The sequence below is a fragment of the Oncorhynchus mykiss genome, chromosome 19 (assembly GCF_057628025.1).
Source record: "Oncorhynchus mykiss isolate SJ-2025 chromosome 19, ASM5762802v1, whole genome shotgun sequence".
Classification (NCBI taxonomy): Eukaryota; Metazoa; Chordata; class Actinopteri; order Salmoniformes; family Salmonidae; genus Oncorhynchus; species Oncorhynchus mykiss.
In genome coordinates, this window is record NC_143040.1 from 30,774,811 (window position 1) to 30,793,860 (window position 19,050).

Here is a 19,050-nt window from a genome sequence, read left to right on the forward strand (position 1 = left end):
GACCCATCCTCTGGCACCTGGGAGAGGACAGCACCCAATCCATTACTAGATGCATCTACAGACAGCAAGAAAGGTCTACTAAAATCAGGGTGGGAAAATGTCAGATTATGGGTTTTGAGACACTCAAAAACTGACTCCAAGCGTTGCATTCCAAGTTATTCAGTCGGGGCAAAAACCAGCACATCATCCAGGTAGCATAGAAGGCTAGAAAAATGTTGATCCCCAAAAATGCTCAACATCATCCTCATGAATGTTGCTGGGCTGTTGCATAGTCCTTGTGGAAGACGGTTATATTCATATAACCCAAAAGGAGAAGTGAAGGCTGTAAACTTCTTGTCGCCTTCATGCACCTCCACATTGTAGTAGCCTGAGGTCAAATCCATTGTAGAGAAGAAGGCATTACCACCCAGGGCCGCCAGAGCATCAGCTTGGTGAGGTAGAGGGTGAGCATCCTTTACGGTGCGAGCATTGAGCCATCGGAAGTCTGTACACAGTCTCAGATCGCCAGACTTCTTCCAGACCAGCACGAGTGACATCTTCTCCCAGAAGTCATCGGTCGTCTTCAGCTCCCTGATGAGGTGTTTTATCACGTTGCTGCCTAGGATGAGCTCATCACTACTAGAACAGGGACAGAAACACTGCTGCCATACACAGACAGATTCAATTCACACACACCTACAGGCTTGGTCTTCAACACCCCACAGCCAACCAACACCACTTCATGAGGGAGCCACACTTGAGCACCCCTGCTTTCTCAAGGCGTCTGGCGCACCACTGTTGAGCTCAATGTGCATGCCATAGAACCGCTGTCAATCATAGCGCACACCTCTATAACATCCCCCAGTAACACACTAATATAATAATAATAATAATAATAATATAATAATAATAATAATATAATAATAATAAAGAGTTCATCGTTGTGGAGCACTCTCTGTGTATTTTGCATAATGACTTTTTCGTTCGACTTGACTTTATCACAAACACTTGAATATATTGACTCTAAATCTACACCACTATCTGATTGGGGCACCTCACAAGGCCCAGCACTTCCCCCCCATCCCATGCGGGCCAGCTAGTTTTCCTGCCGCTGTGTCGTGTTGCTTTTTGATGGAGCGACGGGAGTTACCGATGAAGTGCGAGGACATTCTTGACGTGTGTGCCCAGCTGCATAACAGAGGAAGCAGAGGAGGTGTGAATAACAATGATCCATTTTGCTGTGATTCGCATCCCCACACACTTTGCATTGCAAAGACGGGTTCTCCCTTCTCCGGGGCTTCCTCTGGAAACGGTTATCATAGCCGCCTACAGGTTGCTGTGGCCTCTGCTCCAAGAGCAAGCATGGCAATCACACGATCCAATGCCTCGGATGAGCCATTTGTGGGCTGCTGCAAGGGGTCTGGGCAGTTTGCAACAACCGACACTGGCCTACTTACTTCCTGCGTCAGTGTGGTGACCAGTGGGGCCAGCCGCAAGGGACGTGGAGCCTTGCACTTCCTCTGGTACTCCTCCAGCCTGCCATGGACCTCCAGCCGTCCAGTCATGCAATGGTTTGCACATGAATATCAATGACAGCTTTGAGTTCGGACAGTGCTTGATGAACATGACAGTCAGAACACGTGATGGATTGTCTAGCTTCAAACAGTCCTCTGCCACCTCTATGGCCCTGTTCAGTCTGATCCAGTAATCAAATGGAGTCTTCCCTTCCATTGGCAAAGTAGAATAAACATCAGCTAGGGGCATGTCAGAGTTGATTGTGTTGCTAAAGTGATGCTTCAGAATGTCAAAAACCAGTCTAGGGCCCTGGCTTAAGTCAACTGGGTTACTGCGTAGGCTTACTTTCACCACGTTACTTGCCCGCCCTGTCAGCTTACCCAAAACTTCATCTGACCTCTCCTGCCCACTATGGCCCTTCTTCTGCATGGTCTCCTCCCACTCATGCAGTGTGCATTCCTCTAAACCATCCCCCCTGAAACACACTGGTTCTCTGACATCATTTTCACCACTACATTTAGACTAGAGCTGGCCCCAACCTTGGTACCACCAACATAACCTTCTGTCCCACCCCATATCCTTTGATTCCAAACAAGAGGCAATATTGTCACCTATGGAGTAACCTATCTGCTTAACAATGTCTGCCCGGAAATCTATAGACACATCCTCCTTCCTAGGACTAGGTAAAACTGTCTCGAATGCACTGAGTTGAGGTAGCTCTAAATCATGTGGAAAGCGCACACTTGCCTGTGTAGTTGGCCTGGCCAGAGGTGTGTAACTGGAGAAAAAGCTGCCCCCCTTACCCACTGGCGGTGAAGGTTTAAACATGAGAACTCCCCTACCTCTCCCAAAAAGGATTTTTATTTTGTATTTTTTAATAAATATGTAGCTATATATATATTTTTTAAATTTAAATATTACGTTTTTTAAATTTTATATCACAATCAATATGAACACTTCTATAAAATCAACCCCCCCCCCCCCCCCCCCCCCATCCTGGGAAAAATATGATTTGTCCCCGCCAATGTATCACTGTAAACATAACTATGTAATTTCAATAATATTAATAATACGCAATGAAAGCACTTGTGCTGATTATAGACACTTAATAGCGCGTTTTTAAATTTCAAAAGATTGCGACCCCCCCGCCCTTTGCCTCACAATGGTTTGATCCACTGCCAGTTCCTTAGCAGGCAAGGTAACAGAGTATCTACTGTCTGAAAGGCACTCAATGCACGTAACTGATGTGAGGTTAATCCAGTCAATCGTGACATTGCAATGTTTTTTTTTTTTTATGTTGGCAGGGTTCACACATACACTAGCTGCATTTGCAGAGCTAGCGCGCAAACATTAACTATCAAGCAAGCTAGTACCTATTCCATTTATGTGGCGTCGTCAAATATGGAATCTTTGCTATCGTCAGTTTATTCCAAGATCAGCATGCAGCTGTAGTGCTTCAAAGTCCCTGTGATAAGGTTAGCGATAAACTGAACTACACTCTCCTCTACCATTGCCTTAAATATATTTAATGGTCTCGTTGCAAAAGCTAAATTGTCGCTAGGGAACGTATTTTTTTTTTTCACCTTTATTTAACCAGATAGCAAAGATTATAGCAAACACCACATAGTGCTCGCTAGTTTAGCAAAATCAGTTATTGTTGGAAGCCAGCCAACATGAAACAAACTATATTAAAATTACAAAAGGTTTCAGCATATGTTGCGTAAATGGTGGTAAACTCATACAGCTGTCAACTCATCACTGCAATCCGTTTCACATTTGCTAGCTACCTTTTAGATCGAAGCCCATATAGAATGATAGAAGATAAGATGATAGAAGCCCATCTCCTACTGTAAATATCCTACACACTGTGTAGCCAGCCAGCCAGCCAGCCAGGTAGAAAAATGGCAAAAAAAAGACGGACATCAGAGTATTTCAGTACACCAAAATGCAAAGTAAGAACCCTAGTAGCCTAATATCTCAAAGACTAGTTGATAAAATGTTCATAGGAAAGAAGTGAAATGCTAATAGAAAAATGTTTCACAATGATGTCATTAGGCAGAGCAGGCAACAGATGGCACACAGACGGCAGAGCTGGGGACAGATGGGCAGGGACAGGCTGGCAGAGACAGGGAGTCTCAGGTAAGTTTGTTGAGTCTTTGTTGGGCAACATTATAAAAGGTTCTCAATTTTTTTGACTTGTAAAATAGGGACATAATTGGAAAATGCCATGGATACCCCCACTCTCAACTTAAACTGGTGACTGAACTAAGATTTGTTTAAGGCAATGGTATTGCTGTTGTGATTAATTGTGTAGTTTCGGGTACCGGTAGTTAGGAGTACGGCAAACACCTTATTTATTTTCTAGGAGACAGACTGTGAGTCAGTGAGGGTGGTGAAAGGGAAAGAGCCACGGAGAGAGACTTTAGAGGACAGTGTCACAGCCACGGCAGGACCAGGTGTCAACCTTGTTGCCAGCAGCACCAGTATAGGGGACAGTGGCACAGCATTGTCCAGTTACCTCAGTGATGGCACAAAACCATATCAGCCACACCCACAATTTATAGAACCGCAAACTCTTGCCAACAGAGTGTTGACGTTTCAAGAGAGATGGTTTTGTGATTTCCCCTGGCTAGATTATAATCCATCAATAAAAGGAGTGTTGTGTTTTCACTGCAGCCAAGGGTTTTCAAGCCAGCCATCTTTTGGCCAAAGGGCGGATGCTGCCTTCATTAGTGCAGGATTTAGGAACTGGAGAAAAGCCATTGAATCACTGCACATCAAAAGTGCCAAACCCACCGCCACTTTGTAACTGTAACAGCACACCAGCTAAATCCAATCAGTGTCCAGTTATCCAGCGTGTGGGGTAAACAGCAGGTGGACGCAAGGCATTGCTTGATGACAATTGTTAGTTTGGTGCGGCATGTAGTAAGACAGGGACAAGCCTTTAGATGCCACACGGATGACAGTGGGAATTTATACCAGCTTTTGAAATTTAGGGCAGAAGAGGATGATCCCATTTTACTGAAGTGGTTAACAGAGCGTACCACAATGTACCCAGGCCCCAAAGCACATAATGAAATTCTGAACATCATGGCCAATACAGTCAGCTGAGCAGCAGCAGTTGAGATTAGGTCTCTTCCGATTGTACAATTTTCAGTAATTGTTGATTGTACTCAGATGTCTCTGGTACTGAACAGGAGAGTGTCTGTCTGCGTTATGTTGACCATGACCTTGTCCCTCACAAGGATTTTATTGGGCTATACAGGGTGTCGGAGACAACAGGCGAGGGCATTGCGAAAGTGGCAACTGATGTGTTGTTGAGGCTCAATTTGCCCATGTCTGGCTTACGTGGACAGAGTTACAATGGTGCCTCAAACATGGCAGGAAAATACACAGGTGCACAGGCAATTGTGAGGAAGCAGCAGCCATTAGCCCTCTATGTGCATTGTGGAGCACACTGTGTAAATCTGATTACACAGGCTGGACAGTCTCAAGAGGGAAAATATCTGCAGGCAATTAGTTGGATCCATTGAAACCCACAAACATATGCTTGGTTATTTTGTTCAGTAGTCTGTATAGCAGTGGTTCTCAACCTTTTGGGGGTACTGGAACCCCTGCATATTTTGAGGCAAGGCGGGCAAGGTTTTGAGCGGTCCTCGGGGACCTCCACCCCCTCTTTATTGCATGTAAAGTTACTGGAAACCTTGTGGTACTGAATACATTCATTACACTTTTTTATTTCACGGACCCCTTGCAATTACACCAGGGACCCCTAGGGGTACATGGACCCATGTTTGAGAACCCCTGGTGTATAGTATGATATTTGTTATTTTGTTTAGTAGTTTTCAGTTTTTAGTACATGACAGTACACTTACTAATTATTTATTTCATGTTAGTTTATTTACAATTGCATACTTTGTGTGACATACTTGTCCATAGCTGCTGTTTGAATAGTTGAGACACTGACTGAAGGATATTTTGGTTGATTTATTTGGGTTATTTATTGAAGTAGTTACTTTGCTTTTAGAACTATACTTATTTTTAGCTTTTTGTTCTTGTAAAGCTGTTGTAGTAGACTCAGGCCAGTGGCACATATTTAATGACTATATAAATGTATCAGAAAAAGTCAAATTAAAAGGTCAATTCAACACAGAGACCAACTTTGTGATGGTTCTCAATGGAGATTATTTTAGACGAGATCACACCATGTTCATTGTATTTTACGAAAACTGCACCCATACAGTGTACAGTTCCATTGCCACCCACTGGCCTTTCTTGGTATTGCTGGTTGTAAGTACAAATACCTGCATACATACTGGACTGATAAGGAACACTGCTATAACTATTATTATTAGTAGTATTATAATGATTTAAACATTTGAACAAGTTGGGACAACCCTTCAGGTAACTACTGTACGTATCAATTATCCAGTAGTAATGATTATGGTTCCTCATAGTGTTACAGCACTACTTTTGGTGTCCCCCTCAGGAATAGGTCTTGAGAAAATCTCATGTAATTGTCCCCTCCAAAGTTGATATCAGATTTTCGCCCCTGAATTACATCACTAAATAATCATACCATCACCACATACAAGTAATAAACCGGATATTATATTTCCCCCACTCACTCATGCTACCAGGAGCTCCCTGAGAATTCCACTTGTGCAGAATGCGAAACCTAGGCCTCTGGCCTGCATCAGCAACCGCAGTACTTCTTGAAGCCGGGTCTCCGATCCCTCCACGTGACGTCCAGCGAAGACAAGAAGACTAGTCACGGCACCAGTGTAACAGATGTAAATCGTGCTCTCCTTGCATTGTGATTTACTTGGACAAAACACATCAGCCAGTGGTCCCAGTTGAGCATAATTTATTTATGTTGTTAAATAGGAAACAGCATGTTAGTTGTGCAGGGCTTAACGATATTGATGGCTGTCATGGCAAAATCCCTTGCATCACATTTTCATACGGGGACAAACAAAATACAAAAATACAATACAAAATTTAACATGTGTAAATACCTGTTGTTAAATAGGAAACAGCACGTTAGTTGTGCAGGGCTTAACAATGTTGATGGCTGTCAATGGCAAAATCTGTAGCATGAAGACAACTGTGTTAGCAGTGGGCTTATGTGACCATTACATCGGTGTATGCTAGCTAACACACTTATTTACAGCAATCATATGCCAAAACACATCCCTAACACGTACCATATACCCACACATGTATAAATTAGTAATGTACAGCAAACTTGTACACATTGTAAAATAGAAAATAGTATTCAGAACGTGACCAACCCATTACTGACGTTCGCGATCTCCCCCTATCTGCAAGCGGGGCCAATCACAACACGCCTTATTGTCATCAGAGTTGAACCAACCAATAAGAATGCCTAAACATTAAATACACCTTTCTTTAGATGCAAGTGGAAACTTAACCAACCCTGCACCCTATCTCATTGTGGAGCTAGAGGAATTAGAGCCCTGTTCATAGATAAGATGAGAGCACCCATCCAGCTAGGATGGAGTCCGTCACTCTCAACAGGCCAGCATTGGTCCTGTTTGTGGGTGAGTCCCAGAAAGAGGGCCAATTATCTACAAATTCTATCTTTTGGGAGGGGCAGAAAACAGTTTTCAACCAGCGATTGAGTTGTGAGACTCTGCTGTAGAGCTCATCACTCCCCCTAACTGGGAGGGGGCCAGAGACAATTACTCGATGCCGACATCTTTCTAGCTTATTTACACGCTGAAGCTATGTTGCGCTTGCTGACCTCTGACTGTTTCATCCTAACATCGTTGGTGCCGACGTGGATAACAATATCTCTATACTCTCTCTACACTCGCCAGTTTTAGCTTTAGCCAGCACCATCTTCAGATTAGCCTTAACGTCGGTAGCCCTGCCCCCTGGTAAACAGTGTATGATCGCTGGATGATTCGTTTTAAGTCTAATACTGCGCACAGACGCTGTTTCATCCTTTCACACACTGAAATTACCCTTACCCTAACGATTGCGTCTGAAGCTGGGCTTGCAGCACAGCTATCCTCACCGTAAGGCGATCGTTCTCCTGTATATTATGAGTACAGCGACTGCAATTAGAAGGCATCATGTTAGTTACTACTTAGCTTCGGCTGGTGGAAGTCCTGACGAACCATGCCCAGATAAAGTGTCCAGGGTGAAAAAGTTGAATGAAAAAAGTGTAACGAGGGAAAAAATAAAAATATAAAGCGGTAATTAAAAAGTAAAAACCGTAAAGTTTGCGGTAGCAAAGTAACGTTAGCAACAAACCGCACAGCATCGAGTAAACACCTACTTCACAGTAAGTTAAATATTTATATATATTTACAAGATCAGAGATATAGCCTACTGTACTGTACGTAACAATTGCATCCCCTATACTAAGGGGTACTCAACTACTATTTGAGAAGATTCGGTCACACACATTTCCTAGGTAGCAAAGGTATGGATGGATATTGTAATTTCTCGGTTTAGTTACAAAGCCCCACCTCGCGACCCATGCAACCCCAAACTGCATTAAATTGAAAGCCCGACTGAGTTGCTAAAAAAATCATAAAATAGTTACATTCGGGACACGGGGTCCGGCTCTGGACCGCGATCTGCCTGTTGAGTATGGCTGCCCTAAAAATAAAGCTAACCCTCCGGTGTTGCTAATCCTCAAGGTAGGCTTGTCAGGTATTCATTTATTTCATTTGATTACAATGCACCTATGTTGTCATTATATCTGAACAATACATTTATTTTGTTGCGTCATTGATTATGAATGATGTCTTCAGTGATCACACCTTTAATGGGATATAAATTATGGAAATTAGATTTCCAGTGAATGTTTATGGGTAGTGCAATTGTATAATTTGAAAATAGTGTAATGTACTGTAATTTACAGTACTGTTACATATTATATTCAAAGGGCAATTTTTAAACATGTGTTTTTTGCTATTGGATTAAATGGTTGTTAAAATGACTCAATTGAGAATATATCATTATGTTGTGTTTTGGTGATTAAATCAATGTTCTTATGGTATTTCACAGTAAATGTATATTTTGGATCAAAGGTTATGTGGTGAAAGATGTCTCCAAACAACATGAATACATAATAACGGGTTTTAAATAAGGCTTGCTGTTTTACAAGGGTTACCAGTTTGGAGTTTTGAAAATTCCCCACATAGTGAAAATAAGTGCCAAAGCCATTGAAAGAAACTGGAAATGGTAGCCTAGCTAAAATGACTAAATGGTCAGCCTATCATTCATTATCTGATGTATTGGTGACTAAACAAAATGTTCTCATGGTATATCACAGAAAACCTTGATTTTGCATGAATGACTCAGGGGAGAAAACTGTGGGAAACCGCAATCAAAGGTTCTGAAAATAAGATATAGGTGGCATTATAACAGTTATCAGTTTAGAATTTTGTACTTAGTTTTCAAATATAGTACCACATACATCTAAAAAATGTGCCAAAGTGATTGGAAAAAAACGTAATATAATATCATTGATTATTTGCATTTATCCATCATTATTTTCACCATGTATTATTTTTGTTTGTATTCCTTATTTATTTGATTTTCACACACAATGGTGAGAGTGTGAACTGAGGCAGATCAGACTCAGGGTGGCGCGAGAAGCTAAAGGATTGGTGTCGGGGACTCACGATAGGTCATTGCGGGTCACAGCGCAGCTCATGACAATGTTTAACACCTGTCCAGGGTTTAACACTTCATTACCATAAGGGCTGTAATTTATTTTTGTAATAATAAATCTTATACCTACAACAAATAATTTCGGAAATAGGTTGATAACACATTGACTACCTAATATTGGGGGGGCAGGTAGCTTAGTGGTGAGAACGTTGGGCCAGTAACCAAAAGGTTGCTCTATCGAATCCCTGAGCTGACAAGGTAAAAATATGTCGTTTTGTCCGTGAATAAGGCAGTTAACCCCCTTTTCCTAGGCTGTCATTGTAAATAAGAATTTGTTCTTAACTGACTTGCCTAGTTTAAAAAAATTAATAGGCCTATGCAGTTCTTAGAATGAGGTTTTTAACCTATATAAGTATAATATTATTGTAATGAATAAAAACAAAAATGTGGATGGTTTAGTACATTCGTTTGATGAGTATGTTAAATTGTAGTTAGTGAGAAACATTGGTTGATTCTCATTTTGCATGAGAATATTCAATTTTAAAGTAATGCATGGGGGATTAAGATACATTTAACATTTATGAAAATTAAAACACTTAGCTTCATTAGATAAGTATTCAAAGCCATGAGTCAATCAATACATGTTAGAATCACCTTTGGCAGCGATTACAGGTGTGAGTCTTTCTGGGTAAGTCTCTAAGCACTATTCACAACTGGATTGTGCCACATTTGCCCATTATTCCTTTCAGAATACTTCAAGCTCTGTCAAATTGGTTGTTGATCGTTGCTAGACAACCATTTTCAGGTCTTGCCATAGATTATTCAAGCAGATTTAAGTCAAAACTGTAACTCTGCCACTTAGGAATATTCACTGTCTTCTTAGTAAGCAACTTCAGTGTGTATTTGACCTTGTGTTTAAGGTTATTGTCCTGCTCCCAGTGTCTGGTGGAAAGCAGATTTTGCCTGTGTTTAAAGCCATTCCATTTCTTTTTTATTCTGAAAAACTCCCCAGTCCGTAACGATTACAAGCGTAACATGATGCAGTCACCACTATGCTTGAGAATATTGAACGTGATAATCAGCAATGTGTTGCATTGGATTTGCCCAATACATAACACTTTCTATTCAGGAAAAAAATAACTGCTTTGCCACATTTTTTGAAGTATTACTTTAGTGCCTTTTTGCAAACAGGCTGCATGTTTTGGAATTTTTGTATTATGTACAGTCTTCCTTCTTTTCACTATTTCAATTAGGTTAGTATTGTGGAGTAACTACAATGTTGTTGAGCCATCCTCAGTTATCGCCTATCACAGCCATTAAACTCTGTAACTGTTTGCCGGAGAGGAAGGAAATCCCTGAGCGGTTTTCTTCCCTCCAGACAACTGAGTTAGGAAGGACGCCTGTAGTGACTGGGTGTATTGATACACCATCCAAAGTCGAATTATTAACTCTACCATGCTTAATTAAAGGGATATTTAATATCTTCTTCATGTTTTACCCATTTACCAATAGTTATTTGTGACACATTGGAACACCTCCCTGGTCCTTGTTGTTGAATCTGTTTGAAATTCACTGCTCGACTGAGGGACCTTAGAGATAATTGTATGTGTGGGGTACAGAGATGATGTAGTCATTCAAAAATCATGTTAAACACAATTATTGCCCACAGGTGAGTCCATGCAACTGATTATGTGACTTATTGAAAAATAATTCACCCAACATTTTTTGCTGAATTCACGTTAGTTAATTAACAACTCAACCAAATTGAAATCAAAACGAGACGTTGAACTTACATCTGTGCCCAGTGGGATGCAACCGCTGCCAATATTATTTTATTTTACATGGATTCAGACTTTTAGGTAGCCTAGATCTTTTCTTCCTTTCACCCACTCTAACCTTCGACTTTGCAGCTAAACCGTTTACGCTTGGATCAACCCTACTCATGTTAACTATCAGCGAACATTTGGATATCATGTGGGTGCTAGCAAGCATACTAGGTAGTGTTGAATGGATTCCGATGTTTCATCGCCTGATATCGTGTAGAGTTAAGAGATACTGTGAATGCTCCGAGAGCGAAACGCTCGGAATTTTAAAAACTGACAATCCGACAATGCTCTGAATGAATGAACCGCCCAGAGCGCACTCTGACACTCCAGTGAATTTACGAACTAACCCGAACCCTTAATGGGAACACTGGAATTGTATGATGATATTCAACTCCTAATGTATAACTGTTCATAAAACATTTTTGTTAATAAAATACTATGTGTTTGCTGTTGGTGGTATTATGTTGCTTCTCAGATAATAATCTATTTGGCCTATTTTACCAGCCTGGTCTCATAGACTAGACGTAACATAGTAAATATAAATCAAGGACCCTCAAATTAGTATGATGGTTAGTCAGGGTGGATGGGTGAGCAAGTAATGTGAAAATCTAGCATCTCAAAGGTGACAAGTTCGAATCTGATCACGGACAACTTTAACATGTTAGCAACTTTTCAACTACTTATTACTTTTTAGTTATTTGAAACTACTTATGTTAGATATCCCTTCCTCTAACCTTAACCTTAAGTTAACCCTTCCCCTAACCCTTTAACCTAACTCCTAAACTTAGCCCTAACCTTAACCCTAACCCCTAGCTAACATTAGCAAGCTATCTAATGTTAGCCACCTATCTGGATTTTGTAACATATTGTAATGACCCTGGGTTTATAAGCGTGGAAATCGACTCTGCTGCACGAGCATGCTTTTGCGGCACAGTCGATAGCGCGGGCTAGAAGGTCGAGGGTTCGAGACCTGCTCCCTGCCTGTTTCATTACAATATCATATGTTTTGCAAATAACATATGTAACATATTGTAAGTTTAGCAAATTCTTAACACATTGTACATTTTACAAATTTGTAACATATAATATGAATTGTAATTCGTAACTTATCATACGAACTGGGTAATGGACATCCAAAAATTGATACATACCATACAAAACGTAACATATCATGCTAAAGGGAGTGCCTTTTACGAACAGAATAATATGAAATGCTCTGAGAATAGGTTGATTTTACATGACATATATAAGGCATTTGGTGCTCACATTTTATTTTATTTATTGCAAATACATAAATATTAGTTTTTTTATCATGATACTGCTATCTTATTTTTGTCATGGACTTGATCTGCTCTTATGCACTTATTTTTGTTTAATGCAGAACCTAATATCTAATCTGAGCTCGCTTTAATTTGTTGTCTTTTATGTTATTATTAAATAATTAGGCTTCATGCATTTAATGACTGAATATAATAGTTGTTTTATTGTGGTTAGAATACTGAACAAATAACGCCATATGAAAACATATGTGTCATTATTTTAAACATCCCACGTGATCTGAGCATTTAAAATGTGTATAGTATGGAGCATTAGGGTATATTGGAGTATACAGCATGGAGACGCAGTCCTAGTGCCCAAACATCCACCACGGCCGTTTTACATCTATGTAAATAGTACAAATGACAACAACAAAACATTTAGCAACCTCATAACTCGATTTTTACCACAGTGATTAGAAAACATGTAATTTAAAGTTTGAATAATAAAATGTAGTTATAAAACATGTCAAGGATCGGTAAGAAAACTATGACGCATCGTCTTTAACCACCGTTAATAGTTCCTAAAGTCTCGTTGTAGACTTTCGATAGGACATAGTCACACTATAAAACGTAATAAAAAGTCATAAAAACCTTGTTGTTCTTGTTTTCAAAGACCACATGTATAAAGACGTGTTAAAAAAAATCCACAATAAAAGTAATGGGATTTAATGGCCCAGTCCTGTTCACCGGCGCCTTTCTCTAGTGGTGCTCTAGTCTCCAACGCTTTAGAAGTCCTGGGATCCTTTATATTTTATTTAAGCTCCATTTCTTTTATTATTTTTTTTCTCTCAAAAGTTGCACACAGGATCAATTATATGAAACACGGCGAAACTTTCAAGATTAAAACGTCCCGATGAAAAAAAGCAGACGAGAAAACGGTTTTGGCGCATGAGACCCAAGGCTGAATCTGTGAGACGGAGCGTACACAATAAACCTGTTGTTAAACTTGCTGTGAAAATATGTTTGAAGAAAATAGACAATTGTTGTACGAAATGTATTCAAGTATAAAATAATGCCCTTTGTTGGAGAAAACTTGAGCAATGTGAGGGTACAAAAGTCCCCTGTGGTATTTACTAGGTCCCTTTGTGAAGTTTGCGCTTTGGCGTCTCCACTTGGCGCATTACCCAGGCCCCTTTAAACGCGATTGTTTCTTTCTTTCTAATGACGTTTACCGGATCAAAACATGCTGTTAATTCGATCAGAAAGCTTCACCCTTCACAACAATACCAGAATAATTTCTCCCAAAGTTTGTTAAGTTGACCGAAATTAGGCAAATGAATAGGGGTCTCTAGGCTACCCCTGACGCAGGTGACGGGGATAATGCACGTTCACACCAGCTGTATTCTTTATTTCTCCCTTTTCTTTCACAGCATTATTAAAATGTAGGCCAATGAAACTATTCACTCAACTCAATAGACATTTTCTTATAGGATAATAGGATACAAATTGAGCCTCTCCAAAGAGTCCTCGGTGGTGGGTAACCCTCTAGTGCCAAAGACTGCTGGAGACGCCGGCCGGTACGCAGGCGACGCTCGTGTGCCAGACCCATCACACACCTGCCTAGGACTCCCACGAAATAAAGAATGTAAACAAAAAGCTTGCCATCTCTCATAAAAGATGGACGTGTCATCAAGTCGTGTGAGAAACGCGGAGAACAAACGGGGGGACTCCGTCTCCAAAAGTTCTCCCTTGAACTTGGCGGAACAGCCTATTAAAGGCTTACTTAATTACTCTAATGGCACTGGACAGGCCTTAAAACTCAGACAGGGCTTGGATGGAAGTTAAGTTCGCTTGCTGGGATTTGTAAACAGGCGATCGTGTGAGAAACGCGAGTTGGAAGAAAGAGGGGTATTTTTTCGGCGGCTTTGTTTTCAGTGCGCGCACTGCGCCCGGTCGGATCAGGCGAACCCAATGCTCAGTTCACATTTCCCGCCTGAGTTGTTACTATGCAAATAATATTATAAAAATAATCACGTGCATGTCTTTTGAACAGCCACGTGGATGAACAAAGCAAGTCTTTCCCCCTGCTAGCCCACGGCTTCAGACGTTTTACTTGTTCTTTAACTGATCCTAAATGCTCACATTTACCAGAAGTTTGCTCTTTAATCCTATGGAATAATTTAGACCATGAATGCTGGAGTCCCTCGGATGATCGCTTTATAAGGGGCAGCTTCTCAGCTCACCTCTCAGTCTACCTAGTCTACAAGCTAAGGAACACACATCCAAACTGCCTCTTGGCATTAATATTTTGAATTAAAACTTTATCAGCACATTGCCAAAGGATGGCATCCAAGATGAAGGATCGCAAGGTAGGCGCTCCCTTTCTGCGCTTTGGGATGGAAACCTACTCGGAAATCGTGGCCTTTTCTAGTCGTTATTTTAATATTTATTACAATAATTTACTTTGGTACTCATAATGTACCATCATTATGGCTATGTGTAGTCAAATGCGAAATTTGGGTCCATGGAAATCGATCGGAACCAATACATTTGAGTTTGCAAAAACTACTAAAATGTAAATAATTGATTTTCAAATAAGAAAATTGTCTTAAGTTACCAGTAAAATAGTATAATGTACGGTTTGAAAACCATGTGTGCCATACCCCATGGTTGTGTTGGAGCCTTGGCACCTGCCTTGGTCCATGTGGTACTCGCAAGCGCTATTACGCTCTAGTGCACAAAAGCGCATCAAGGTGGCTAGGCAAGGCTTATGCGTCTCTTTGCCGTTTGGTTTCCAAGTAGTTTCGTCTTCATTATAGTTTCAGTCAGATTTTTATTATAGGTTTCCAGAGCTATACACGTTAGACCTGTCCCATTGTTGATTGTGTTTGTTTATCTAATCATTTGCGTTGTTATTTTTCAACAGAGAACTCCCATCTCCCATAAAGTGATAGAAAAAAGAAGACGGGACCGCATCAACCGCTGTCTAAACGAACTGGGGAAAACTGTGCCAATGGCGCGCGCGAAACAGGTAGCCTACAGTACAGTTGTGAAATTAAATAATCTTATTCACAATTCATAAAGGATAGCCTAAATCATCTTATTCGAAGTTTATATTGGCTAAATATATTTATTATTTAGCCTACTCATTGCATTAAATCCTTGCTATGCGTGACAAATAGGGTAGCCTACATAATGTCTGCCGTCTGTAGGCTCATCTGTTTGATTTAGTGTATTTAAACGACTTAATATATTTGTTCTAATAACTTTTTTTTCTGATGGTAGAACTCTGGAAAACTGGAGAAGGCCGAGATTCTGGAGATGACAGTTCAGTATCTACGAGCGCTCCACTCCGCAGACTTCCCCAGGGGCAGAGAAAAAGGTGCGTATTCCTGTTGGCTCCAATGCGCACGGACCCGGGGCTCTCACCCAGAGTGCATCCCTATCCTGTTCCACCTTCTTTTACTCCATTCCAGGTGTCTGGTTTACACATTTATCACCGTAATATCAATCATCATCACTGTAGTCTATATCGTAAACATATCCTCACATTTGAATGTAATAGCTTAAATAATAGCGGCGTTTCGGTGTGTTTTCTGATCGTCCCCTTCTTCGGATTCCTTTTAGGTGAGCTACTGGGGGAGTTCGCCAACTACTTCCACTACGGCTACCACGAGTGCATGAAGAACCTGGTACACTACCTGACCACGGAGGAGAGGGTTGAGACCAAAGACATCAAGTACGCAAGGATCCTGGCCTTTCTTCAGTCCAAGTCCAGGGTCGTCAACGAGCCGGTGTTCGGCTCCCTGGGCGCGTTGCCAGACCAGGCAGATTATCTGTGCCAGTTTCACTCCTCCCCGGAGTCACACCAGAGCCACAGCCCCAGCGACTCCGTGTTTCAGCAGAGCCCACCCGGACACTTCTCTTGGCACAGCACTGCACGCAGTCCAACCATGTCGTACCCAACTGTGCCGCTTTCCGCGCCGATGCAACAGCACCACGGTGGCTACTTGTCACCAGTGCAAGGACTTGACCATCACTACTTCAACTTCTTCAACGGCCACCCGCACGCGAATGCGTTCAGTTTGCACAGTACGCAACACGCGTTGTAAATAGAATCCGGCAACCATTTTGTGTTGTCTTTATTTATATATGTGTTCATAATAATATACTTAAAGATTGTGGATATTGTATACTGTACAATACATTTTTTTTTTAAAATAAAAGTAAATGTTTATTTCCCACAGTTTTTGGTTTTCTTGTGGTATTATAACATAGGTTGGTCATCAATTGGTGAAAATCTCCCTAAAAATCTGATGGTATAATAGCGTTGGTCTATTGATTATGAATAGGCCTAATTGTTAATTCTTCTAAATAATTTATTACAGAAGAGTTAGCCTGTTACAGTCAAACCACTCAGGCCATTTCTACAAAAATATATATTTGTATTTCTTAAAGGGATAGGCTGGTTAACTTTCTTTTACGCGTATTTTAAACTAACCAAGGGTGTTGTCCTTTCATACAAACTGTTTTTAAACAAATACAATCACATTTTATTGGTCAAATACACATATTTAGCAGATGTTATTTCGGGTGTAACGAAATGCTTGTCTTTCTAGCAGCAACAGCGCAGTAGTATCTAACAATTCAGAACAATACACACATCTAAAAGTAAAATAATGGAATTAAGAAAGTATATAACGTCCTTTAACTGGTTATTTAGCAAGTTACAGAATATCCTAGCATTTTTGGAGCATATAGCAATGTTAGTGGAAACGGATTATAGCCAGTAAGATGCTAGTTGACAAGAAACCGTGGTCCACTTATCTTTATCCTCTAGGCTACTAGTATTATGTGTCGATAGGACCTTAGGCCACTTACAATTAAATAAGCACTAAACTAACTCACTGAACTGGGACTTCCCTTCTTCTGTGAAGGATGGACTCTTAACTCAAATATGAATATATGTTGAGGTTGACAGTTAGGCTACTCTCCTCTTCATCAATTACTCATCTTCCGTATTAAAGCATATGTACCATCATAAACATGATAGAGTTTGCTTTTCTATAATTTTAAGATTTTTTATGGCTATTGAAAACTGAAAAAAATAAAAAAGTCACACACTCCCAAATATATGTTATTCATTAACTCATTGATGAACTAACGTTTTGGCACCCTCCTAAGACCTGAAACCGATCACCCTGTTGCACGGTTACAAAAACGTGTAGAGTATTTGAGGTTCACTTCTGAAGTTTGTCATTTTCACTTTTTAATTTCAGGCTTGATTTTCCCTTACAAAAATGTATCAACCCCTACCAACATTTCCATTAATTATAATCCACATAATAATTTACATTTCCTTTTGCTGCAGTACTATTTTTCAGCTGTAGCATACTGGCTCAAATTAAGATCCTACATCGGCATCAATGCTTTTACCAAGTTATTTAAAGGCAGTGACTCAGCGCAACCAATGGCTATAGTGAGAGGTGTTGTCTTGTTAAGTGATGGGATAATATATATTTTTAATCATTGAGTAAAAATATAGTAAACTATGAAATATGATTATGAAGATATTGATGCCAACCTATTAGGCCGTATACAAGCTCCATCATATACCCGATTTGAGATACAATTTTTTTAAGATGGGGTCAATAAGTTATTGTGCACACATTATCGATCAGAATAGGTGATTGGAATAAGTGTCATTTTACACAATAGTCTGTTGAACTCCAACACCATGATTGACAGTAAGCTTCTTTCCTGGGTGATCCATTAATAATGGTTCACATTCACAGTGCACCACCCATCCAGCCCTAGTTTTCTACACCTATATTCAAATAACATGCAAATAGTAAAATATAGCTGCAAGCAGCAATGTCGGGGTTCAGCTGTGGACCCGATGTGCCACCATCAGGACAAATTGGACACATTGCCCTAAATTAGCTACATCTGTGCTCCTTATCACGCTTGCCAAATATCAGAACTCAAAATTAAACACATCATGCAATATACATATTTTGGATGATTTTTTATGATGTTGACAAATTTTTCCACATTTTGTTGAGTTACAAAGTGGGATTGAAATTGATTTAATTGTATTTTTTTGACAACGATTTACACAAAATACCTTGTAATGTAAAGTGGAAGAAACATTCTGACTTTTTTTGGATGAATGGAAAATCATTTTGATTTGAGTATTCAACCCCCTGAATCAATACATGTTAGAAGCAACTTTGGCAGCGATTACAGCTGTGAGTCTTTCTGGGTAAATCTCTAAAACCTTTGCACACCTGGATATTACTATATTTGCCCATTCATTCTTTAAACAAATTCTTCAAGCTCTGTCAAGTTGGTTGTTGATCATTGCTAGGCAGCCATTTCAAGTCTTGCCATATATTTTCAAGCTAATTAAAGTCAAAACTGTAACTCGGCCCTGCTGAAAAGTGGATTTGTCTCCCAGTTTCTGTTGGACAGCAGACTTAACCAGGGTTTCCTTTAGGTCTTTGCCTGTGCTCAGCTCTATTCCTTTTCTTTTTATCCTAAAAAACAACTCCTTAGTATTTGCCAATGACAAGCATACCCATAACATGATGCAGCAACAACCATGCTTATAAATATGAAGATTGGTACTTAGTGATGTGTTGTGTTGGATTTGCCCCAAACATAATGCTTTTGTATTCAGGACAAAAAGTAGATTACTTTGCCACATTTTTTGCAGTATTTAGTGTCTTATTGCAAACAGGATGCATGTTTTGGAATATTTGTATTCTGTACAGGCTTCCTTCTTTTCACTCTGTAATTTAGGTTAGTATTGTGGA

The 19,050-nt window shown here is 40.2% G+C and overlaps 1 protein-coding gene across 1 annotated transcript; it reads left to right on the plus strand.

The window, feature by feature from the left end:
- The first annotated feature begins 13,932 nt into the window (after positions 1-13,932).
- LOC110497494 (hairy and enhancer of split-related protein helt-like) lies at positions 13,933-16,478 on the plus strand. The gene is made up of 4 exons (XM_021573623.3): positions 13,933-14,601; positions 15,159-15,263; positions 15,518-15,614; positions 15,860-16,478. Exons 1-4 carry the CDS (start codon positions 14,575-14,577, stop codon positions 16,342-16,344), a joined length of 714 nt encoding a protein of 237 aa, XP_021429298.3. The 5' UTR covers positions 13,933-14,574; the 3' UTR covers positions 16,345-16,478.
- The last annotated feature ends 2,572 nt before the right edge of the window (positions 16,479-19,050 follow it).

Coding starts and splice junctions, on each gene's coding strand:
- LOC110497494 (XM_021573623.3), top strand. CDS start 14,575: ATGGCATCCAAGATGAAGGATCGCAAG. Junction 14,602..15,158: donor CCAAGATGAAGGATCGCAAG/GTAGGCGCTCCC, acceptor ATTTTTCAACAG/AGAACTCCCATCTCCCATAA. Junction 15,264..15,517: donor CAATGGCGCGCGCGAAACAG/GTAGCCTACAGT, acceptor TTCTGATGGTAG/AACTCTGGAAAACTGGAGAA.